This window comes from Epinephelus lanceolatus, chromosome 3, assembly GCF_041903045.1.
Source record: "Epinephelus lanceolatus isolate andai-2023 chromosome 3, ASM4190304v1, whole genome shotgun sequence".
Lineage (NCBI taxonomy): Eukaryota > Metazoa > Chordata > Actinopteri > Perciformes > Serranidae > Epinephelus > Epinephelus lanceolatus.
The window spans coordinates 46,364,966-46,390,320 of NC_135736.1; the positions used below are offsets into that span (position 1 = coordinate 46,364,966).

The 25,355-nt window shown below is 40.2% G+C and overlaps 2 protein-coding genes and 2 long non-coding RNA genes across 6 annotated transcripts; 3 read left to right on the forward strand and 1 right to left on the reverse strand.

Moving 5' to 3' along the window:
* Positions 1–263: 263 nt before the first annotated feature.
* Positions 264–6,430, reverse strand: lgsn (lengsin, lens protein with glutamine synthetase domain). 2 transcript variants are annotated; one of them, XM_033623624.2, is made up of 4 exons: positions 6,235–6,430; positions 5,301–6,000; positions 2,875–3,041; positions 264–2,074 (listed from the first exon to the last, which is right to left on the reverse strand). In XM_033623624.2, the coding sequence occupies exons 1-4, from the start codon at positions 6,256–6,258 to the stop codon at positions 881–883; spliced, it is 2,085 nt and encodes a 694-aa protein (XP_033479515.1). In that variant the 5' UTR covers positions 6,259–6,430; the 3' UTR covers positions 264–880. The 2 variants fall into 2 exon arrangements, with proteins under 2 accessions (XP_033479515.1, XP_033479516.1); XM_033623625.2 differs by having other exon boundaries at positions 5,301–6,020.
* On the forward strand, positions 6,329–9,872 carry LOC117255976 (uncharacterized). The gene is made up of 2 exons (XR_013490791.1): positions 6,329–9,464; positions 9,579–9,872. It is a non-coding gene; the product is annotated as an uncharacterized LOC117255976 (long non-coding RNA).
* A 4,302-nt stretch (positions 9,873–14,174) lies between these two features.
* On the forward strand, positions 14,175–17,462 carry LOC144462517 (uncharacterized). Its single transcript, XR_013490794.1, has 2 exons — positions 14,175–14,307; positions 17,322–17,462. It is a non-coding gene; the product is annotated as an uncharacterized LOC144462517 (long non-coding RNA).
* Positions 17,463–17,859: 397 nt separating this feature from the next.
* ptp4a1 (protein tyrosine phosphatase 4A1) lies at positions 17,860–24,650 on the forward strand. 2 transcript variants are annotated; one of them, XM_033624882.2, is made up of 5 exons: positions 17,860–17,992; positions 18,267–18,359; positions 20,294–20,424; positions 21,337–21,411; positions 23,483–24,650. In XM_033624882.2, exons 1-5 carry the CDS (start codon positions 17,888–17,890, stop codon positions 23,598–23,600), a joined length of 522 nt encoding a protein of 173 aa, XP_033480773.1. In that variant the 5' UTR covers positions 17,860–17,887; the 3' UTR covers positions 23,601–24,650. The 2 variants fall into 2 exon arrangements, with proteins under 2 accessions (XP_033480773.1, XP_078022606.1); XM_078166480.1 differs by having other exon boundaries at positions 23,487–24,650.
* Positions 24,651–25,355: the final 705 nt, after the last annotated feature.

Below are 25,355 nucleotides of genomic sequence, written 5' to 3' on the forward strand. Positions count from 1 at the left end.
GAAAACAAAAATACTGGCAAGATTAAAGTTGGAGAGACGTAGCCTTCAGGTTACACAACAGTCTCACAGAAATACCTGAAAAGGACACGACCTCTTAACACTGCATTACTTTGAGATGGGCACTAAATCTATTAAAATTAAAATGATATTACAATGATATTAAAATCAACGTAAAAACAAGGGAAAGAAAGACACTTGGTTAGGTTTACAGAACAAAAATGACCTGGTTAAGTTTGGGGAAACATTGTGATTTCCATTAAATAACTACATACAGGACATGTGACATTAAATTACGTACTTTGCGCAGTTACTTCAACTTTGACTTTTGGTTTCACACGGGGCATGAACAGCAATCTCATGTTTGTTTGACCTGTCCATCACTCTTCATACCTGGCTGATGCCGACTTTCTTGCTCTTGAGACTTATTTCATGCGTCCACCACAACAAAATGTCCTCACTGACTTTATGTTGCGTATCGATATGAGACTTCACAGGGTTACAGCATATCTTAGCTTTCTCCTCAGGCATACTTACTCAGTGTCCGGACCACTTCTTTTTTTTATAATTATTATCATGTTGGTTGATAATGTAATACTTCTGTATTCACACTCGTCAGATCAGCAGTTGTATCAGTATTGTTCTTCAAAGTAATTAAAAAATGCACCCACAACAACAAAATTGCACAACACTGCTTTGCACATTGAGGGTGTAGTTTTACCTTTATTTTGAAACAACTGAAAAACATCTACAATCTGTGTAATAATAATTATTAAATATCAACATAATATATAAAATAAAAAGCTATTCAAGCTGTTTTTCATGCTTTTATTTGTGTGGCAGGAGGAAGTGTGTTTCTCATATTATAAAACAAGGAGGATTTCTAGATGAAATACTCCAGGCACTTGTTCCTCTCATCATCCAGTTCTTGGGTCTCGATCTCAAACTTTTTCATGGCGATGAAATACTGAACGAACGGCTCTCCGAGGGTGCTGCGGATGACGTGATCCTCCCCCAACGCATCCAGAGCTTCGTCGAGCTTCACGGGAATGGCGAACTCCTTCTGCTGAGTGGGGGCTTTGTTCAGACCACTCTCAACATTCAGGTTTCGCCTGATGCCGTCCAGTCCTGCGGCCACAGTAGCAGCCAGGACAATGTAAGGGTTGGCCATGGCTGAGCCCAGCTTGTTGTCAATGTGCGTCTCCCTCCCGCCGTGACACTTGATGTTGAAGGAGCTGCTGTTATCGTTGGAACCGCATGTTGCATATAACATCCTTTTGGGGTCTTTGATTGTCTTGGCGATGTGGCTCCGGCAGCCCAGGCCGGGTGACATCAGGCAGCTCAGGGCAGCAGAGTGGGTGAGGAGCCCGGCCAGCCATTTTCTGCCAATCTCAGATAGCTCGCCTGCCCTCTCCCCGCTAAGGAAGAGGCTACGTCGCCCGTTAGCATCCCACAAGCTGTGAGAGAGCACCCCAGCATTGTACAGGCCATCATCAGTGAAGAAGCTGGCGATGTAGCTGTGTTTACGGGCCATTTCTTTGATGCCTGTGCGGAAAGTGAAGGCGGTATCAGCAGCAGCAATCCCAAACTCTGGCCTCAGGTTGATCTCCATCTGGCCGGGGCCGCTTGCAGAGGCGATGCTGTCTATGTCTGCACCCATGCAGTACATGCTGTCCACCAGCTGCTGGAAGAATGGCAGGTCATGATTGCTGAGCAGGGTGGTGGCCGGGAACATGAGTGTCTTTGGTCCGATCCGGTCTGGCGCTCCGAGGACACAGCATTCGTAGGTGAAGGATGAGTGCAGGGAGAATCCCATGCTTTGGAGCTGGCCGAGGAGCTGCTTGGCAATGAGGCGAGGTGAGGTGCGAAGAGGGCTTCCTGTCACAGTGCAGGGGTCGCAGATGACTCGGGCTGTCTGCTCAGCCCAGGGTAAGACCCTGAAGGTTGAAAGATCAGGGATCAGGAGGACATCACTGCTGAAGTTGGCGGCGCTGGCATTGTCCACTTCGTTGCTCTTAGGGCTCAGGGTCAGCTCCAAGTAGCTTCTCGGCATCGGTACCCCATATACTGCTTTCTCCTGTGGATGCAACATTTACAATGAAGCAATAGTTCCACATTTTTGTAAACACACCTATGCACTTTGTTTTTGAGAGTTGGATGAGAAGATCAATACCACTCTGATGTCTGTGCATTAAGTATGGAGGTGATGACCCTAGCTTAACATAAAGACTGAAAGCAGGAAGAGACAACAACCTGGTTCTGTCCAGTCCTTGTGGTGTGTTCAAGTGCAACCTTTTGACCGTGACACAGGCAATGTGAGTATGCAACAGTTGGCCTTCATTGGCACTAGTTATTTGATGTTGGTTTGATGTGTCTCGGCCTTAAGAGACAAACTGTTTCCTGTCTTTAAAGTAACTCAAAAACAAAAGCAACACAGATTTGTTGACTCCAAAACAGGAAAGTTTATGAAGAAGAATGAGATGGCCTACAGTACCAAAAGCTTTAGGTAAGTCCAAGAAGATTCTAGCTGTGCTTTTCATTTTATCTCGAGCTTTATCAATTTCATGAACAAGATAAGAATAAGCCAAATAAGCTGAGTGGTTCTTTCTCAACATATCTTGATATGTATGGATTAAATGTGTTATTTAGTAAGAGGTGTTGGTGCAGGCGTGTTTTTGGAATTGACACAGTCAGACGAGCTGTTTCCTTCTTCCAGTCTTAAACCCTAAGCGGTGCTAATCGCTGCTCAACCTAAACTTCACTCTGAGGTTTTAGAGACACATTGTTGCTGTCTCCTGGGCCCTGTTTCCATATCTTGCTCCTCTTTATCATACAACAATCCCTCTAGATACATAAATAGAAAGGAGAAGTGATTACATGGAAGAAGCGGACAGGCACTGTCTTGGACCTGGACACCCCGTGGAGGTCGGTGGCCTCAAAGCGGACAAAGTTGATGTTTTCTCTGGCGATCTGCTGCTTGATCTGCTCCATGGCTGAAATGAACCTCTGATTCCCAAAGATCTCGACTGACTCGGTTTCGTTATCTGTGGAGAAGAGTTTGAAATGTCAAGAATGTTTTTTGTTCTTTAATATTTCTAAGACTCAAAGCTCTATTGGTATTAAAACCAACAATATAATAATAGTCAAATCCCAAAACAGTTCCTTTGATTCAAGGCCATGTTTACACGAAAACGATCCACTGAAAACAGATTCGTTTTGTCATTTTCGTTTGAAAAAAGTTCCACGTTTAGACGACAACATTTTGATAACAATTGCCGTGCACACGGATCCGCAAAAATGACCAAAAATGCTGCAGCATACATGCCAGGCCAGTAGTTGGCGGTGTGATGCTTACGCTTCCTTCTACAGAGCGGCGATGTATAAACAAACAAAATGGCAACTGCACGAACGTTTGTCTGGACGGACGACGAGGTGGAGGTGCTACAGTAAATCTACACTGTGATGGGGAAACGTTGATAAATCCAACAGGGTGAGCAGCACAAGCAGAGCCCGGGAGTCTGCCATTGTTGTTGTGATGGTCGACTTTCTTGCACATGCCTAGTGACTGGAAGCGTAATGTGCATGTGCGAAAAGTCTCCGTTTTCAGAGGCACCCAAAACGCCGCTGTTGTGTAAACGATCGGCCAAAACGCAACTAAAGTGTACCGTTTTCAGTTGAAATCGTTGTCGTATAAACGGGACCTAAGTCAACACTGAATAGAGCTAGCCAGATAAATCTGCCCAGTTAATAATTGCTTATTGCAGCTATATCTGTATCTGTGTATATGTCAACTGATAACAAGAAATTACAGTCCAGAAATGTCGAACCAAGTGGCAACCTCCAGGATTAAAAAATGAAGGCAATACACAAGTGTCAAACACTGCAATTCCTCTAGTGGCCACTTGAGGCTGGCTCCAAGAGTGAGTCAATCCCCATAGATCCCTATGTTAAAATGCCTGACTGTAACGCAGAAATAAACATGTTTACAGCCTGGAAAAAAATTGTTTTGGTCTCTAAAGCTAATTTAAACATTAGTGACAAATCTTCCCCATTTACATTTCATTAAGGCCCAAAGTTATACATATTTATAGGCAGGCTGTTTTAAGTGACAGGCTGTCTGTGAGGCGGCGCTACAGTCTATGACATGGTTCCCAACTGGTGGGTCATGATCTAAAAGTGGGTTGCGGGTCAATTCTGAATGGGCCGTGGGTAACTTGCAAATGTGTCAAATTTGTAATAAAAACAAACAAAAAAACCCCACACTTTATCTAAAAGTACAGTGAATTTCCAGCACAGAGCTTTTATTTTGAAGTGCCGTTTCCTGTGACAGCAAACACAAAGCAAAAACAGAGACAGCAAACTAGCTCGAAGACATAGCGAAATGCAAGTATGATCCTGAATGTATGAAACTCTGTGGGCCTTGAACTAATGACTAAGGAGGAATCTGGATCTTGTGTTTGGACCAGTTGGGAACCACTGGTCTATGAGTCAGATCCACCCCTCACTCCTCCACAACTCCACCCTCTAAAAACACACACACACACACACACACACACACACACACACACACACACACACACACAAAAAAAAAACAAGATGGCAATGGCCAAAATGCAAAATTCAAGGCTTCAGAACGACAGTCCATAAACCAGTGGGTGACACCATGGTAGGTTTGAGATATAGCCATAGGATATATCAGAACCAGTGACCCCAGTACAGAGTTTGTCCACCAGAGAGCACTGACGAGTTGATTTTTACACTGTAAAATGTCTCACTCAGCTGTATCTTGATTTAAATTTAAAAAAAAAAAATCCATAATGGATTATAGCTTTTCCTAGATCCTAGATATCTATAGTATCAACCTCCAAAATCCAGTACCAGTCAGGCTATTACTCCGGGCAAAGAGACTGGATCCTTTGATAAACAACCTCAAAACAGGCAATAAACCAAAGCAAAATGTACAAAGGTAAAACTAATGATTAAGGAGTTTTAGTGGGGATGAAAAGAGCTGTAGATACATCTGATGGAGATCAATACCAAGTTAATTCTACTGAAGTGACAAATTAGTTTGTAGAAATTAAAAGACCACAAACAAAACACCTAATTTTTAAGGTTAAAGAGGCCAACATCCAACAATAATCCAGACTAAGTCAAGTCCAAGCTAAAACAGGAACTAGGACAAGACAAGCTTTTAAAACAAAACCTGACTCAAGATGGAGACAGGACTTGAGCACCTTTTAATGTTTTGTCCTCACAGATCCTACGCTATCTACTATTGTCTTTTAATCAAAAGCTTCACCAACCTGTATTAGAACCTCCAGTCTCGCCCCAGGAGCCGCTGCTTGCATATGTGTGATCCCTGACTCCAGGCTGCCTATTTGTGTTTGCATCAGACCTGAGTGAGCTGGATGAATCCATGCCGGAAGGCTGCTGAATAGATGTGCTATCTCTGGACATGGGCCCCCTTCTGGAAGCGTCAGACTGGGGTTTGAAGGTGCTGAACACCCTGTTGGGGTTTCCATCGTCCTGTCGTCCATTGGGCCTTCCACCAACACCACCGCCACTGCTGCTGCTTCCGTGGAGGTATGTATAAGGACTCCCTGGCTTCCCATCATCTCTACCCCGGATGCTGAGCAGAGGACTTTCCCTCAGGATGGTCTTCAGCTCCTCCATGGTCTGCCGGGGAACGCCCATCTCACCGAAGGACACCCTGGTTTGAGACGACGTGTCTGTGGACCAGTCCTCCCCAGTTGCTGGTTTGTCCATCCTGGGATCATCAACTCTCTCATGCGCCCTGTGAGGCAGGGGGCCGATGGAGATCACAGTGGGGGTATCTGGAGGTACAGGGGTGCTGATGGGAGAGTGGATGATGGATGGACCTCCACTGCTGCTGCTGCTCCAGTCCACCGGTGGTACATGTCTCCCAGTCACCCTCACTCCCTTCCTGTGACCCAGGCTCATCCTTGTACCATCTATTTGGTCTTTGCTTCTACTCTGGCCCTCCTGGAAAACACACAATGGGTCTGTCACACGTATGGTAAGAGATATTTATGAGTTAGCAAGGTGTGTAAGGAATCAAATCTGGAATAATAATGAATAAAAGCATGGCTCGAAGACAAATACAAGAACCACAAACAAAGTCACATAGTGCTGATATATCTGAAGTCAGAGCTGCTGTATCCATTCACACCTTTGTGCTGAAAATACAAATGAAAAAGTTAGATGTGGAGTTGTTACCTTGAAATCTTCAGAGTCATTCATGTCTTTGTTTGGACTCTTTCATGAACAGTGATTTGGAATTTGATAGCCCTACTGTGAAGGCAGAGCTTCACTCGCACATTAATTTTTATAGACAATTGGCACAATGGTGACGGATTAGAAAATTCTTTTTGACTCCCAACACCCACGGGAGTCCGGCAGGAAACTGGCCCCGGCTGGCCGCTGGTGGACACTGAGCTGCTGCTGCTGCTTTGAGCTCATTGGCTGCCCAGTGAGGACAATTCAGGGCTGCTTTTGTGCGATTGCAAAGTGAAACTGTGGAGCTCAGCAGTTCTGTTTGTGCTTCCAGAAAGATATGGGAGCAGAAGTATTTATTCCAGAGAGATGAAAACACACAACTATGAGGAGCAGACAATGGCTGCTGTTGGTGACGGTTTGTGAATCAAAGAGCTGCAGCTCCAGGCAACTGTGTGTTTTCTTAAGGAAGCAGCTGAATATGAATGTTTACAGGCTTTATGTTAGTTCTTACAGGCTTCAGTCAGTGTAGTTTCGTCATCATAGAGGTATAATGGTTCCACTTTCCAGTAAGTTAAATGTAAGTAAATGTTGGTTGACTAAACAAGATCCATTTAGGATTTTTGTCATATCAAACAAGCAGAATCTTAACCTCAAACTTTAAGCCAACATGGTAATTTATATATATGATAGTTCTGCCACAATATCAGATTTTTACTACATAATTATCGTAGCCAAGAGAGTTCACCATAACAAAATAATAACGTGATCTATCAAATTCATCTTTACCTCTTCTTTGTCTGTGACCACATGGTATTGGAGGAGGAAGACAGAAATGGTTAAGGGGCGCTGGATTATTTACAGTGTTTCTCATCCAGGGGTCCCCAGAAAAAAGGGGAATAGTTCATTTTCACAATTTAATTCACCATAAAAATTAGCCCAGTGTGAGTGAAAGTCACATGAGCGACTTGTCTGAGCCTAGCTTTCACTTCCTCCACGGTTATCTCCTCAACTGTAGTTGGAAACTGTAAAATTCTGGTCTTCATCATATCTAACAACAAAAATGTTTCCAATTAAGGTCCCAGAAGTTAAATCCTATCAAACTGGGATCTACAACACAGAAAACGTTGAGCACCACTGCTTTACAGGACATTATCATCATATGTCATATGTGTATTATTAACATAATATCAATATTTAGTTGTTGAATATTAAGGTAGATAAATAGGCCTATGTGAAGTTATGATGAAGTAGATAAACACCTGACAAAAAGATTGGTAGCACTTTGTTTTATCGGTCTGAATTTTCATTGTAATTACCATGGAAGTATAGCTGCATGTATAGCTGACCTGCTGTGCTCTAACTGACCCTCCAGGTTATGCTGGCATTAACTGAAATTGATCTATTGATGGTGAACCAACTGATCACTGTCCCTAGACCTGTACCAAATTACCTTCTTCTGTTACAAAGCCCTCTTGGACGTTATTAGGAAGTAAACATGAAATACAGACCTGTAAAATGAAGGGTCATCAAGGACTTTCCACAACCCAAAAGTTTTCTTTATTGCTGATCTATTAGCAACATTAATTCATGATTTATTAACCATTAATAAAGCTATTAGTTACAACTTACAACCATAAAAAATGCATTATTAGAAAGTGGTACCCATATAAAATATTATGGTTTTACCTACTCTTACCTGTCGCTATTTATCAATCCGGGTTGTTTGAGTGTTAGTGGTATGTCGGCCGATGTATCCCTTTTCTCCAGTATAATGGAACTAGATGGCACTCAGATTGTGGTGCTCAAAGCACCAAAAAAAAAAAAGAATAGAAAGAAAGAAAAAAAGAAAGAAAGAAAGAAAGGAAGAAAGATTCAACAGCTCTCAGAACATGACCTGGTTTCTCAAGATAATTCACAGACCTTGTTGTGAGCAGTTTCGTGTAGGAACTATTTTCCTTCTGCCAAACTACACCCATGCATCTACCCATGGATGAGAGGCTTGTTCTCATGACAGCATGAGATGTAAACATTATTAGTGTCTTGTCGGTGAAGATTCTCAGTCATCCAGGTCATGGTAATCGTAAGTGCTATATCGTAGGCAACTGGACTTGCTTGCAATACCGGGAGTGGCCACTAGTGTCCTTCTCAGCTGAACTGTAAGCAGGCCCCCAGGAACGCTGCTCAGCTTTGCTTCCAATTTTTGCCAGTGGCCACTCGCGGTATTGCAGCGAAAAAATTCTCTGCGGCTCGTAAACAATTTTCCCTATAGACCACCACTGTAAAGAGACGTGTGTGTACTGCTAACGGGACACCACAAACTGGTTCATTATGACCCTTTCTATTGTGAATTTTTCATTCATGGGGGTTTGTAAAAGTTTCCTTGAGCTGAGAAAAGTGATTTAAAGCTCTGTGACGTCATCGCAATGTAAAGTCTATGAGCTGAGCGGGAACTCGCAGGTGGGGCCAGCAGGAGAAATGCTATGGCTCATATTCTGTGGGCAGCATATCGCGAAAGTAAACCCAGAAGCTAGAAATTTTTTTTGCTGTATAAACCAGGGGCCTCATTTATCAACCGTGCGTAGAAAAGGTTCTAAATTCTGTCCTAAGAATGAAACTTAGAATGTGTGTAAGTACAAAAAAATCCGTAATTATCAAGCGTGCGGACACTGGTCGTACGCACACTAGTAAGTAATCAGTGATGATAAATCCCACCTGTTCTTAACTACCATGCTCGTGCATGGTTAGGGTCATTTGCATTCAGAAATGCCTCCAATTGACCATATATGGCAGCAACAGTCCCTTTAATAATGCGTGAATGGATTTTTTCCCCCTCACCGAAATCATGGCAACGAGGGCGAAGAAGAGGAACTTCACCGACACCGAGATTGAGGTACTTGTGGGAGAAGTTGAAACAAACCAAAAAATACTATTTGGAACACTTAATGCAGGTGTGACCAACAAAAGAAAGAATGCTGCGTGGGAGAAAGTAACGACTGCTGTGAATTCCGTTGGGTCAGAGGAAAGATCACTCTCAGAAGTAAAAAAGAAATGGTTTGACATTAAAATCAGAGCCAAAAAACGCGTCACAGCCCACAGACATGAAATATCTGCAACTGGAGGAGGACAAGCAACAACAACCCAGCTGTCACCCATGGACACCCATATTGCCAGCATCATCGGAGATGCAGCACTATGTGGCATTATTCCTGATGGAGATACAGACACTGCAGGTAAAATAAAAAGCCGGGCTGAGGTGTTTCATAAACATTTATTTAGACAGTTCAATTTGTGAATTTGAATTAAAATAAACGTGACAATAATGTGATGTTTCTTCAATAACTCAGAAACTCAAGCCAGTCCCGCCTGCCCTCAGGAGCCGGAGGCGGTGGAGGAGCTGGGGGAGTTGGAGGAACAGGAGCAGCCGGGGCCATCCAAAACCCATTCGGTGCATCCTGGGGGGGCGAGGGTGCTGACGGAGGCAGTGCTACAAAATCAACAAGACACCACCAATTCCATAAATGAAATAAAGGATCAACTGACAAACATCGCAAATACTTTACTGCAAATTAACGAGTCACTGAAACAGATTGCTGCATGCGCATTGCAAATGTTAAATAAATAAACTTTAAAATGTTGAATGATGTTGAGATTATTTTCCCACGCACGCTTTCAATCTTGAATTTCTCACTTTTCAAAGATTTGTAGTTTCACTGTTCTACCACTAGATTTTGTGCGTAAGCATGGTCAGAGCTGTGCTTAAATTTACACACGTTCCTAAGCACAAGTACAAGTTGATAAATTCCATACTTTGCGTGGTAATGTTCTTACGCACTCATTACGCACACATCTGTGCGTACACACGGTTGATAAATGAGGCCCCAGGTGAGCAATTCCATACCACTGAATAGGTGCAATCTTGGCATCTGGTATCTAAGTATCACTATAAATCAATGGCTGTAACGTTAGCTAGCTCAGTGGTGCTAGGTGAGCTAGCAGTAGATGCACGCTTCCGTCTGCGCAGTGATGCGGTTGGCAGGTGTAGTTCAGTAGAAAGAAAATAGTTCCTACATGAAACTGCTCACAACAAGGTCTGTGGATTATCTTGAGTAACCAGGTCATGGTTTCTGGAAAGAGACATTGCTGTTGAGTTTTTCAAATGTATTTTTTCGGCATTTTGAGCACCACAAGCTGAGTGTCATCTAGTTCCATTATATTGGAGAGAAGGCAGACATCTCTACGGCCGATATCTCCAGCACTCTGCAACTCATGTCAAAACAGTATAGACTGGTAAATAACATGACAGGTGAGAGGGACAATATGTCATTTTGATTTTTGGGGTGAACTGCCACTTTAATCTACCACCACTGCCATTAATGTACTCCATCTACTGCATTTACATTGGATCTTGTACTTCCACTACTTCAGCTACCTCTGCACACTGCGACAGGCCTACGTACATCTGATACTCACTGGACTGAATCTCCAGTTTCAATGACTTGTGACTCAGCATTGATGACTCAGAATTAGATGTTGATGACTTGGGACTTACAACATCAAATGGCCTGATAAAGTGAATTTAAATAGGACTAAATTGACTTGTAAATCAGCTTTAATGTAAACCTTTAATGTTCAGGTTTATGATATAGAAGGAACAGCTCACACAGATTGCAAGAAAAACAAATCTTATGTTGTTTCTAAGAATGCAGAGTTTTAGTTTTATTTGATAAGATTTTGAGATAACAGCAGATGTTTCTTTGTGTGCCCTCACTGCTATACAGTGAAGGTGACAAACATTTTATTTGTTGTGATTAAATAAGGTGTGGTATGATATGATGATATGTACGGTGAGAACATGTATTTAATGTAAAAGATTTTGCAATTTTTTTTTAACAATATAAGAAAATATATGTTCTTTTTAATAATATTTTTATAATATAATTATTATTATCATTAATGCTAGTGTTATTATTATCCCTAACAGCATCTCATCTGATTCATCCAGAAAATGTATTGTACCATAAACTATATTAAATATAATGTTTTATATTGGCTATACACAACATATAATCACATACATCATAATGGAAGGTTTCGTCTGCATCACCCACTCTTTAATGCCTACAGCAGTGAAGAATTACATCATAAAGATTTAAGGATACATCCATGTATAGATCCCACCATGAGTAAAAAGGTTTTAATTTTATCTATTTATATTATTATTATGTGGACTGACCCTTTAAACTGTGAAAACATCAATCTCTGTCATATTTTCCTCATATATTTTGCATTAACTCCATCAATTTTAAATTTCAACTGGCCACAGTGGATGCAGTGAGCTCTGGAAATTGAAATTTATTAATACACAGTGATGTCTTTATTATTCTGGATGTTTCCCGGAGTCCACGTGTTGTTCCGGGAGGTGAAAGAGCAGCCAGGCCTCAGCAGTGAGCAGTTACCACCTGACCTGTGCAGCATGGAGGCAGAGAGATGTCTGGGCAGAACACCTCACATTTTCAGGGTGGGGTTTTAAACAGCTGCGTCAATCATAACACAATTCAATACAGGACAAACCGGAAGTTCTCTGGGCTCCTCTTCAAAATAGAGCTCAAGGTGTGTCATTCATGGAGACAAAAATACTTGGAGGGAATACAAGAATTAGAAAACCCATCTAAAAAATTCCTTAAGCTCCTTTGATTAAACATAGGACAAAGCTGTATTTGCATGTGTTGTGGGTTGAGCAGTACTAAAAGACAATTTAATCGTGTAAAATCCTGGCTACAAATTAAAATTTCATTTCAATTTACATCCTCACTATTTCTTTAAAGTACATGTAAATATAATGTCATTATGGGAAAACCATGTGATTCAAGGTTTGTCATGTGTTAGTTTTTTGTTAAAAATTTTACTTGAAAGATCATGTGCACCTCTTTGATTTTTGGAGAACTATTTTGGCAACATAAAGGGACTTCATATTGCACAACAAAAACACACACGGCTATTCGCAGTATTTTTGCAGTCAGTGTGGTTCAAACTGAGATCATACTCAATATATGTGACACCTTATGACATAGTAACACTTTTTGCGTGTTGCCCGTAATCATACACTGGCTCCCTAAAATGATCCTCGGTCATCAAAACTCTGAGAGCCCCTGATCTCAGGTTTTCATTTCAAAAGCTCTAAAATGGTCAGTTTAGCTGTTTGGTTTCTAAAAACTAAGAAGGTTTAGGTTGAAAATGGTCCCCCCTGGTTTTAAAGGTCCACTGTGAAAGATTTAGGGAGATTTAGTGGTGTCCAGTGATAAAGACTGCAGACTGCAATCAGCTGAAACTTATCCTGGTTAGAATTCGTGTTCGTTGTTCAGGAGGTTTTTAGCGGGAGACGAATGATCCACAGAGGTCTCTTCCTCTCCAAAACAATCAGACCAGGTGATTTAACTTAGTAAAAACACTTGATAAAGCAGTTTTATGTTTAAAAAATCTGTGTTTTTCCAATGCTGCTCCGTGCAGAGGGGCTTCTAACTATGGTGCCCAACATGAAAACGTGAAACCGTGAAAATGGGAATGGCCCCACCTAGAGCCAGTGTTTGGTTTGTCCATCCTGGGCTACTGTAGAAACACGGTGGCGCAACATGGCGATCTCCATAGTCAAGGATCTGCTCCCTACATAGATATAAACTGCTTACTCTGACATTAATCACTAAAAAATAATACAGATTAATTGCGTCCTGTGGTGCCCTTTGACCCAGTGCATCATTGACGGCCACAGTGGCTTTATCACCTGATGGAGGCAGATGAGATGACGCTGCTCGGCCCCCTGAATGGAACATTTACATTTAAAAAACACCTACATGGAACTGTTGATAGGAGCACTGTTCTCTGCAATTTCTGCAGTAAGAAATGTTCGTACCATCGGAGTACTTAAAGCCTGAAATATCAGCTCAACACAAAGCATTTAGCAGCAAATCCAGAGGTCCGAGCTAGCACAGCCTCTTATGCTAGCGTTAGCAGTCAGCCTCATCGAGCCAGACTTGACCAGGCGTTCACACGCAAACTAAGCACCTGTGACTGACCAACTAACTCCCTTGCAAAACGGATGGCAATGGACTGCAGACCAATCACAGTGGTAGAAGACAGAGAGACAATTGTTCCAAAACAACACATCTGCCAAAATTAATTTGAATTGGCATTTTTAAATAATTTCATTGCAAAAACTGATGTATGCAATTAAATTAGATTAAATAATCACAGAACATACAATTAATTTAGATTTTTTTAGATTTTTATTTTCCTTGTTTTCAACAGCATAACAGCTGCAATACATCTAGAGTGGAAACTTTGCAGAAACTTGTGTGTTGTCGATTTGTACCCACCCCTCGCAAAAAACCACCACCAACAACAACAACAACAACAACAAAAAACTAAAATTATAATATACGTTATTATTCATACAAATAGATGTATACATCAGTCACAGTTGTGTATAGTCAATCTACATTGTAATTTGCTCTACGTAACAATCAACTATGAAACATTGAAACACAGTTTTAGCGTTTTCACATAAGTCAGAAATGTCCTGTAAAATTCAAGATGTAAAATGTATGTTTTTAATCGCTTTACAGCCCTAATTGTATTTCATTTCTGCCAATATACCCCCCCTAAATCTTACACACTGGACCTTTAAGTAAGTGCTCAAGTTAAGTACAAGTACTTTAAATTGTACTAAAGTAATTGAGTAAATATTCTTAGTAACTTTACACCGTTGGTAGTAGTTATATTGGTGGTGACAGCAATACCAAAGGCAGTATTGCAGTGATTTTTAGGAGAGGTTGCAGACTTCACTGGATGGAAATGTTTAATCGACAAAGATGTGTTTTATTTTGAAAGTTCTGACAGGAAGTCGGTCTCGTCTTTGTCTCGAGCCTGACGGCGTCGTCGCAGCAGATCAGGAGACTTCGGCTCCGCTTGGAGGAACATCGCCAGACTGTATGGTGGAGAGCCGTTTCATATTTTTACCTTTTTCTGGGGACCGGCTGTATGATTAAGCTACAATCTTCAATGAGTAAGCATATCCCAGTAAGTAACGTCTTATCTGTGGCTGCCATTTTGTTTTTATTCCACCGGCTTGTGTTGTAAATCAGTACGTTATCGTTACCAGCTGGCCTTCACGTTTTCCTTCGGTGAAATCACGGCCTGCTCGGCACAAAAACCCGGTCTAACATTTCAGTTACTCTTAACGTCAAATCTGCTACTTCATTAACCGACTGAACTTGTTTTAATCCCGGTTATTTAAGCGTAATGAAGGTTTGTGTGATGTTCGTCATGGTTAGGGAAGCGGCGGGTAAGTTAGATGCGCAGCACGGGCTGGTCCTGGCTAGTCACTCGGAAGTTTCTGTCGGATAAAATTGCCGCATTTTTACGTGAAGTAAGCTAAAAATAAAGATGTCATTTTCTTTTTGATTTTCCACTCAAACCACCTGCCAGCTGCTTTAACGAGGCGTCGTGTTTGTCACCTTAAAGCAACGTGCAGATTGTCCATCTCCCAGCTCCTGACAGTGCCTACAGGCCTCTAACGTGAATATGATGGCGCCCAGGCTATCCTCACACAAAGGACACTTAACAGCCTTCAAATGTAATGCAACAACATTTCATAAATTTAAATGTCTTCTTTTTAGCCTTTCACCTCTTATCTTTTTATATCACCTCCATTTTAGCCGTTTAATCGCTGCCTTTTGTTCACCGTGTAATGATTTTCTGCTGCTGTGTGTCAGCCGGAAAATACCGGATTAACAAAGCATACTTGAACAGCTTAGTGTTTTTTAGTATTTGGAGCATAAGCTGGAGAGAAACATGTCCAGTAAGTAGGCATTCAATTACACAGTCTTTAGAGTGTAAAGGGTAAAAACATTAGGAACCAAATGGCGGTGAGTCAGATTTATGAGGATGATGATGGTAGTGGTGGTGGTGGTGGTGATGATGATGATGATAGCAGAGTGTATGTTAAAGCCCTGCTGAAGGCCTCATGGTGAGCTCAGCTTTCACAGATATGACCTAGATGTCGGAAATGACACATCCTTCCTATTGTACACCAGCAGCCATTAGGTAAGGTATTACATGGTGCTGCAGTGTGACTTTATATAACATAGTCACTTTATTTTTTCATCTTCATCCCTCCCTCATGATGTGCTGGAGGCTCTTATAGAAAAACAACTATCATCTATTTAAACCTTTTCAACATGAGAATTAAACCTCACACACTGCTAGCAGAAAGTGCCTTGCTTAACATGTTAATTTTGCATACTGATCACTACCACACAGGTGTCTACATTTTTAGCTTTGTATGATTTATTATTACAAAGACAAATATAAATGCAGAAAGTTCATTATTATTTTTACCATTCATTTTATTTCTGGCAGGGTTTATAGTGGCTGTGTACTATAAGCAGGAGTTGCAGGCGACTATTTAAACCATATAAAGAATCTGAAGACATCAGACATTGTCTCATTTCTGGTTGAAGTCTGGTGTATGTTTGGCCTCTTTCATTGATATAAAATGACACCTCAGAAAGCATTAGTTATTCACTGAGTCTGACATTTTACTGGAGATGCAGATTCAGTATCAGGGCCAATATTTACTGATTCTGTGATGTTACTCACATGTGTGCACAAAGGTGTCTGAGCTGGTGTGCTGTGTGATGCAACCCCGTGCCAATACAGAAATGTCAACAAATATATTTTACTCCTCCTCTGGAAAGGTGATCTCCAACATCAGCAACATTAGAAGGGCTGCAACTGAAAGATTATCTGTGGTTTTTAGTTTTTCCTTTGTTCTGTAAAATTTCAGAAATAGTGACAAATGTCCATCAAAAATCATGAGATTCTGAAGTGCTGAAATAACACTCAACAGTTAATAACAGTTAACTCATCTATAATAGTAAACTGAATATCTTTGGGTTTTGGACATTCTGTCAGACAAAGTAAGACATTTGAAAATGTCTACATCAGCTTTGGAAACAAGTCATTTTTAAAACAATTTGCTGACATATAAAGACCAAATGATTAAGCGAGAAACAAATCAATAATTAAAATGATGTTGCAAGCTCTAACTTGAATATTTAGATCATTGTATTTATGTCAGTCAATTAAGAAATAATACAGACAGGGGGCTGCACGATAATTTTATTTATTTTTTTAATAGTCGCGATGTTAACTTATGCGTTACACACACATTACGAAAGATGTCCAGATTGCATTCAGTGATTTTTTTTAAGGACAAGGTGAAAGAGTCTCAGAAGAAATCCGCGCTTTAAAATGTAACTATGTCATTGGTGCCTTTTGTGTTCAGTTCAGTGTTCACTTATTACTAAGGTCACTAATTTAATCTAGCGGTGAGGTTTGCAGATTGCAACCAGCTGAAACTTCTCCTGGCTAGAATTCCTTTAGAAGTTTTTTTACGGGAGCCAAATTATCTGCGGATAATTGTTAAAAACAAACAAACCTATGTTTAAAACCGGTAAAAATACTGAATAAAGCAGTTTCACGTTACAAATTAGTGTTTTCCCGACGTTGCTTGTTGCAGAGGAGCTTCTAACTACAGAAGATAATCAATTTCTGCCAGTATATCCCCTTAAATCCTACACACTGTACGTTTAAATAAATCAGTGTTGGAAATAATTTCCCTTCATCTTTTAAAAATTCAGCAAGCAATTTGTTTTATTTTAACAGTATACTAAAAGCAGCAGAAAGGCAAAACTGAGTACGCTTTAATAGCTGTTTATCGCAAGTGATTTTGTTATATCACAACATTCATCACTGTAATGACATAGTGCTTATTGTCTTCATATTGTGCAGCCCTGCTCTACTCACTGTCTGTATGTTCTCAAGTAAATTGTTGTAACTTGATGTGAAACATTGAAACGAGAAAATATATCTTAACACAAAGACAAAGTACACCATCAGTAGCTGTTTGCCTTGTTTCAGTGCACCTCTGGTCTGTTAGCCTGAACAGAAGCCCTCTGTATTGTGTCCTTCATGAAATCTGTGTTTTTAAAAGTGTCTTCGTCCTCCTTGTCCCCCTCTGTGTCCTACAGCAGTTCTGTGGTGTTCTGGGTCACACATTTATGGAGTTTCTGAAGGGCAGTGGGGACTACTGCCAGGCTCAGCACGCTGCCTATGCAGACGAGTGAACAGCCAAACTCGCCATCGATCCGACGCACTTGAGCCACAGGAGGGACCCCGGAAAGTTGGCAGGACCGGGACGCCTCCCAGAACCAGCGACAACTCGGCCTGGATGGGGTAACTCCACCCGCTGCACACTGCCCTCGTCGGCTTCCGCCTGGCCAGAATCAAGGTGGAACCAGCCTTGTTTTTTTTTCTTCCTTTTCTTTTGTTTTATTCCAAAGGAGAGGGTTTTGAGTTGTTTTCTGATTGTCCGCCCTTTTTTCGGCCGCTAACTCCCTAAATTTCCACATTTGCCCGTCGCAACCTTCGTTTTTATTTTTTTGCCAACCTCAAAGAAGACCGGAGGATTTCTGTTTCTGGGTTTCTAAAAGCTCATCGGACATTTTTGTTTGACATTCCCTCCGAGTTCAACTAAGTGTTTACATTAGTGTTTTTACTCTGTGGAAGACTTTTGTTATTTTTTTACGTTGTCACCATGGCTCGTATGAACAGACCAGCCCCTGTGGAGATCACCTACAAAAACATGAGGTTCCTCATTACCCACAATCCCACCAATGCCACCCTGAACAAGTTCATCGAGGTGAGCCTTACTGTCATTGGTTGAAAGTTCAAATTTGCTCAGCCAGATTCAGGGCACATAAAGTTTAGTTTACAGATTTTAAAGATGTAAAATTTAACTGTATGGTCACAGTAGAGGAACGTATGGAAGACAATAAAATGTAAGAGTTCCCCTGAAAAAACAAGATAAACTGTGATTAAGGACACACTCAAGACTTCAATTCTAGTTTTATTGCTTTTGTATCTGCATTTTGTTTTAGATAACTTCCTAATAGTCCTGGGATGTATTTTTACAGGAGCTGAAGAAATATGGAGTCACCACCGTTGTGAGAGTTTGTGAGGCCACCTATGATGCCACCCTGGTGGTCAAAGAAGGAATCCAAGTTCTGGTGAGTTCTGTCATGACTTTAAACACATTAAACCAACTTCACTGTCGTTTTTTTTCCCTTTTTTCTCCCCCAGCTCTGTTTCCTGAACATGCCTGGTCAGTTTTGTATTTGTGTTTTCTTACAGTGTAAAATGTTCCATTAATAAAACACACAACAGACGAAATGCAATCATAACGTTGAGCTCACAGCTTGGACCTTTTCCAGATGACTTTATCCTCACATTTAGTGAGTTTTTTGAATTCCGAAGCCAAAAACATTGCTCTAAAAACATCAGGCAGCTCATGGAGGAGGGGGTTCATGTTTTGAATTTTGATTTAACATCAGTGACCTATCAATACAGCTGATTTTAGTGCACAGTTGCAGTAATTGCTGTTAAAATTAATTTGATCAATCCTTTGTATACCCGTCAAATCATCCTCCTTTGTTTAAACATGAATTAGGAAGTGATGCAAACATAAAGTAGTGGATAGTTTCGGGATTTAACACATGCTCCTACAGTTTCAGAGTGATACAAATCAGATGGACAGCTAGCTGCACACGGGTATTGACAAGTTTGACAGCTTTGGAACCAGTAAATAAGACATCAGAGAGTACAGGAGTTTGCACAGATATGACACTGAGTAGTTTTATTTATTGTGACATTGGAGATGAACACTAACATAACAGAAAGAATAACATATAGTTGTAGTTTTGCTGAAATACTGCGAGTGTTTTCAGCCTATATACATAGTTTGCTTAGCGTTTGAATGTGACTTCTGGCATCCAGAGAAAAACACAAATGCTATCTCGAACGTACGTAGACACTGTTAGCTAAAGAAGAACAAGCACATGCACTTGCAGAGTTTCTCAGGCGACAAAAGACATTTTCACCAGAAGATTGATTTATGGACTGGCTCAGTTGGTGATGAAGACGATTTTCCCCAGTGTTTTGTTAGACTGATTGGCTGAAGGAGTTTGTCTGACAAGGTGAGTGCTCCCGCCCACTGAAAGCATTTGGGGCAGCATCGAGTCCAAGCTGATACAGAGAGCGAAACAGAATGTTGAACTCGTGTCATCAGGACAGTCTTGCCAGGCTAAACTTTAGGGACTTCTCCTGGAAGATCCGACCTGCTCACCGAAGTTACATAGTGTAGGAGTAGGTGTTCGAGGTGCAGTGTGGGATGGCACAGGCGCCATTCACCCTATTACAAGTCACAGTACCATCTAAATGATTTGTATCTTTTATTCGAGGGTAAAAAAAAAAGTTGCATAATGCTGCTTTAACTAAATAATGATTTAGATGTCAGAAAATAGTGAAAAATGCTCACAGTGGATGTTGTTTTGTTCCATGAAAATTTTGTAATTCAAATATATTCATTTTCCAATTATATTAAAGAGAAGAAGGCCTCACATTTGAGAAGCTGGAACCACCAAATGTTCTGCTTGATGAATGAGCGCTTAATCGATTGTCTAGACAGCTTTAAAGTTGTTTTTTTTTTGTTGATTAAGTTATTAATCAGTAATTGTTGCCTTTGAGGAGAGTTGAGTTTGAGTTTGAGTTTATTTTATTTAAAACAGGGACAATACATATTAATGAACATATACATGTAAATATGCAAGATTATAGCCGACGGCTGTTGGCAACACTGTGCTGTTTTGTTCAGATTAATTTAACGGCATAAGAATCAAATATTTTGTGTGGTGTTTTTTTGTTTTTTTTTTTACATAAACTAATTCTGTCACTAATTACATAAAGTGGGTCAAATCTTTGTTTAAAAAAACTTGATAATAAACTGAATTGAAGACACTGACAGAGACAGAAAAACTCTGACCACCCCTCCCTGCCGCTACAACAACATTTTTGTTTCCCTGCTGCTGGTTTAGCCTCACACTTCTTTTGTTTTGGTTTCCAAGAAACTGGGCAGATGACGTCATTTCCCCCTCTGCTCTTCTAGGATTGGCCGTTTGACGACGGAGCGCCCCCCTCCAACCAGATCGTGGATGATTGGCTCAACCTGCTGAAGCTGAAGTTCAGGGAGGAGCCCGGCTGCTGCATTGCTGTCCACTGTGTGGCAGGACTGGGGAGGTGAGCACCCGCTGTCAGAGAGATTAAAGTATTATGTTGTTATCGTACGGGATCATATTTTACACGTGATTTCTGTCGGTCGGGATGTGGCAGATAACAGTGAGACACTTCCTTCTGTTTGTAGAGCGACTCATGCAGAAACTGAAACAATTATTTTGTCGTCAATTGAAAGAAAGTTAATCAGCAGCAGCTGAAAAAAAAAGACTTTTTATAAACTAATTTCTGACATTTATCTGACTAAATGAAAAATCTGCTAATAAAACAAACAGCTTTTCTCTACTGTGAAAGTAAACAAAGTCTCCTACGCGCAGTTATTAGAAGCCATTTGTCTCATTTCGATGTATATGTAAAATTGGATGGTGTGAATTACACGATCTTGGTCTTGTTAGGTTGTTTAATCATTGATATCTTCTGGAATCTGAATTTGGAAATTCTGTTAAGAAGACATAACGTCATCTCTTTTGGTTTGAAAAACAAACCAAAAAATGTGACTCAAAGCAGCAGTCGGAGCTGATTTTCTTTTATGTTGCCGTCCATGACTCATTAAATCACTCACATTGTGTCCCATCTGTGTGTTTGCTTAGTTTCGACAACCCGCCAAACAGGTTCTGCTTTCATCCCATCTGCTTTCAACTGATCTCAGATTCAGAAATAGCTGAACATCCACTCCCTGAACTCCCCTGACACGCACAGCTTTGTTTTTCACGCAGACTTAATTGGTTGAGTCACAAATACGAAGGTTGTAAAACTTAACAGATTATGTTTTCTGTCTCAAATTAAACTTCCAGAAGAATCAGAAGGTCTTGGATGAAATGAGACAAAAGCGCTGAACAGAGTAGATTTGAATGAATAGAGCAATCAAGTACAAGTTCTTTTTAACTGACATACTTGGTACCTTTTGTCTCCCCACAGAGCTCCTGTTCTGGTCGCGCTAGCCTTGATTGAATGTGGGATGAAATATGAAGATGCTGTCCAGTTCATTCGACAGTAAGTGAGACACATGACAGTGAAAAGCTTTCAACAGGGCCGCGGGTTCGCTCAGACGAAGGTTATGTTTTGTTTGAATGGCTGATACAGCCTCCTGGTGGTTCATAAAGTCACAGTGAAACAGCCCGATAAGTAAAGCCTGAGTGAAAGTGAACTTTTGAGGCTGATACAGAACACTCTTTTTAGATAAATAAAAAGCTTATTTTTTGGATCTTGCATAGATATGATAGTAATGAGATGAACACAAACATTTTTTAAAGATCCCTTAAATTTGGTTGTATTCGGTTGTCACTGTGACCCGGATGTACGTTTAGCAGCTGAAAAATGAACTTTTCAAAGCTCTCTGGTGGACAAACCACGCAAAATAGACCCCACACTTCCTCAAACTCGCAGTGTTTTTGGCACCATATGCACACATGCCAGTTTATCTGTGATAAGCCCAAACTGTCTGATAATGTTTGGCAGGTCAGTCACAAACTTTAAGATCTTCTTTCTTTTCTCTGAGAAATACATCTCACAGAAAAGCAGGAAGAAGGATGTTTAGGTGGTTCATGTAGCAGTGAGGGATGAGTCATAATAACAGTAAACAGCCGAGATATCAGATAGTGAGATGACAGTGATTCAGTAGGAGGACTGGATGGAGTGCTTTTAAAGTGTGTGATGCGTCATCGCTTTAAATATTTTTAGGTCCCACACATTTGCTTTGAAATAATATTTGATTTTCATAGAGAGTTACAAGACATTTGGGCATTAAATTTTAAATATTCTTTCTATATTTTATTATAGTGATGTAATTTTTAAATAAGTTTTTATTTCATTTGAAAGTTTTGTTTTCAATTTGGCTCAGTTTCAGTCAGTGTTCAAAGAGTTTGCTTGTTCCAGCTGAGGTTTTATTGTTTAAAACGTTTTTATTAGTTTGGGGATTAGTTATTTTTTATAATTATTATAATATAGGAGAGGGACAACATTAAGGAAGTTCAGAATATGTATTCCAACACTTTGTGATTAATATTGACTCAGTCATGTTGACGTCTCAATCTTGATAAACATATGCACCAATGCCTCCTCATGTTTGTTAACACATTCGACCAAAGTGACGACAACTAAAACTAAAAATATTCCCGGTGTATTTTTATTTTATTTCAGTTAGTATTGTAAGAACACAATACTGTTTCAGTTATTTTTTTTCTGAAGTGTTGTTTTTATTTCAGTAAATAAAATGTTTCCTAGTTTTGTTTTTAATTTAGTTAGCTATAATGACCTTGATTCTTTCACAATATGTAATTAAATGTTGCATATTAAGGAAATAATATGAAAAATACTATGGAAAACCAACAAACTGTTGTTAATGGGTTAAATCACTGGTTCTCAACAAGCCTCCTTGATTTTAAAGAGGGAGGTCATCGTATAGAAATTATATGAAAGGTGCAAATATCAGGAAAACCTCTGAAGGAACTCATCTCGCTCATCTTACACAAACTTTCTGAAGTTGTTGCGTTTATTATTTGGGTTAATCTTACATTTGTTCTGTAGTGTTATTGTTATGCATTGAATATAATATGAAATATCCATGAAGTAAGTCACTTGATCAGGGGACGTCAGTTTACTCAATGATCGAAAAGGGGTCCCTTAAGGAAAAAGGTTGGGATAGGTGAAAATAAATTTCTGTTTTTGACTCAGGAAATTAAAAACTTGACGAACCAAAGAACTTGAACAGTCACGTAAAAATCAAATACTGTCATGAAGTTGTCCTGCTCAGGGGTTTTGCAACACGGTCCATTGTTGTTCTATTATAAAAGTCATAAAATCTCAATAGGAAAAAGATGACATGACATAATCTCTGACGGTAGACAAATAAATAATATCTCGTCATGTGTCGTCGTATCACCCACCTATAATCATGATGTTGAAAATGGTTAAAAAGTTGGATAACTTTACTTTTTCTATGTCACATTACATGTTCAGTATGTAGTGTATTCTCACAGTGCTGCAGAGATATTAATGACCTTGTGATCAGACAAAGATGGGTTGAACTGAGTTGATCTCATGTCCCGTTGTTTCTTCTTTCTAGGAAGCGTCGAGGAGCGTTCAACAGCAAGCAGCTGTTCTACCTGGAGAAATATCGTCCAAAGATGCGCCTGCGCTTCAAAGATTCCAACGGCCATCGCAATAACTGCTGCATCCAGTAGAGCCAAACCCTGAGCCACGCCAGCCCCCCATTCAATTCAACCCCGCTAGCTTATTACCTGGCAGGCTTGTTTTCTTAGTCATTGTGTTGAAGTATTTTACTTTGGAAAACCATGCTCGGTAATTCAAACTGTCCCCTTCCTTTCTCCAGGTTCAAAATCAAGTGTCCAAAAAAAAAAAAAGAAAAGTAAAATGAGTTGTGTGAACCGGGATCACCGTGTTTTCTCTTCATGTGCCCGAAAAGAAAAAGAAAAAAAACATTAGGAGCGCTGAGTCGTGTATCATTGTAAGATGTCGGATTAATTGTTTTTCTTCAAACACAGCCCAAAGATTTCTGATTGGCCAGTGCGATTACATCGCCTGAGAATGTGCTAAAAGGAAAAAAAAACATTTTTAATTTCACGTGAGCAAATTATGTACCCCCGTTCAATTTTAGGGTTCCGTTTCAAGACTGACTAGAAAGAGGTATGCCTTCCTTCAAATCAGATGGTTTATCCATAAATGCCTTACAATCGAAGTGAAACAAAGGCAATGAAGGCGGGAGTCGACCCCCGCTGGCATTTGGGAAAGGTGTTTCATTTTTCTACTTGGAACAAAAAAAAGAAATCGTTGCCTTTGTCTTGTGCAGGAAGTCTTACACTCACTTATGCCCTTTCAGTAACTATTTTTTAATATAAAATGCTTAATTGTTGCAATATTTGTCAATTGAAAGTCTAGGAACTTTGTTTTTCTTTTCTCTATCAAACCTTCTGTTTACTAATTAACTGCCATGTCCAAAATGTGATTTTTTTTTTTTTTTTTTTTGGTTTCTTTTTTGCTTCAAACTGGACTTCCAACGTCTGCGATATTTTGTATGCCTTTTTATTTGATGTCCGTAACTTAAGACTTGGATACTTGATGATTTTATGTATTTGAAAATGTGTACTATTATTATTAGGTTGGCTATTTATACTATCAATGGATGTGTGATTTAGTACCGTGAGCGACAAAGTTGTACCTGTTCACCAACTTGTGAGAGTACATTAAATGATACACTGAAAAAAAATTAAAAAGTAGTGGGTGGTCATTTTGAGTCGTTATTCATTTTTATTATCGTGGGTTGTTTTTTTATAAACACTTCTTACAGTTTGTCTGAATGGAGGCTCATTGTTCACAGTGGAAATACTGTCGTAGTGGACAAAAAACAAAATACGCAAGGTCCATGTGCCGGCTTTCTCCAGGGCTTTTTAACTGCATCTCAAAATCATATTATGTTTGTCCCATACACAGTACGTATAGTGAAAGCAGCTCACAAACAGAATATTAACAAAAGAAAACAATATATCACAGTGGTTACCAACTGGTGGGTTGCAGGTCCATTCTGAATGGGCGCAAGTGACTTGCAAGCTTGTTAAGTTTTTAAAAAACCCTTTATTTCGAGATACAGTAAGTTTCCGGCACAGAGCTTTTTCTTTGAAGTGCCATTTCCTGTTGTACTCCTTACTCTACAACAATTGCACATGTCAACTACAGTATTGTTAAAAAGAAATTGACCACAGCCAGTGATCCTAAGTGTGCTTCTTTTGCACTCGTAACCTCACCCGTCAGTGGTGTCACCATGTCTTCGAGGTGGATCTTGGTCCAAAACTGGGTCCCGTGTCCACTCTGAATGGACCGCAAGTGTTTCACAAATGTGTCAGGTTTGTAAAAAACCCACTTCATTTTGAGGCACAGTAAATTTCCGGCACAGAGCCTTCATTTTGAAGTACCATTTCCTG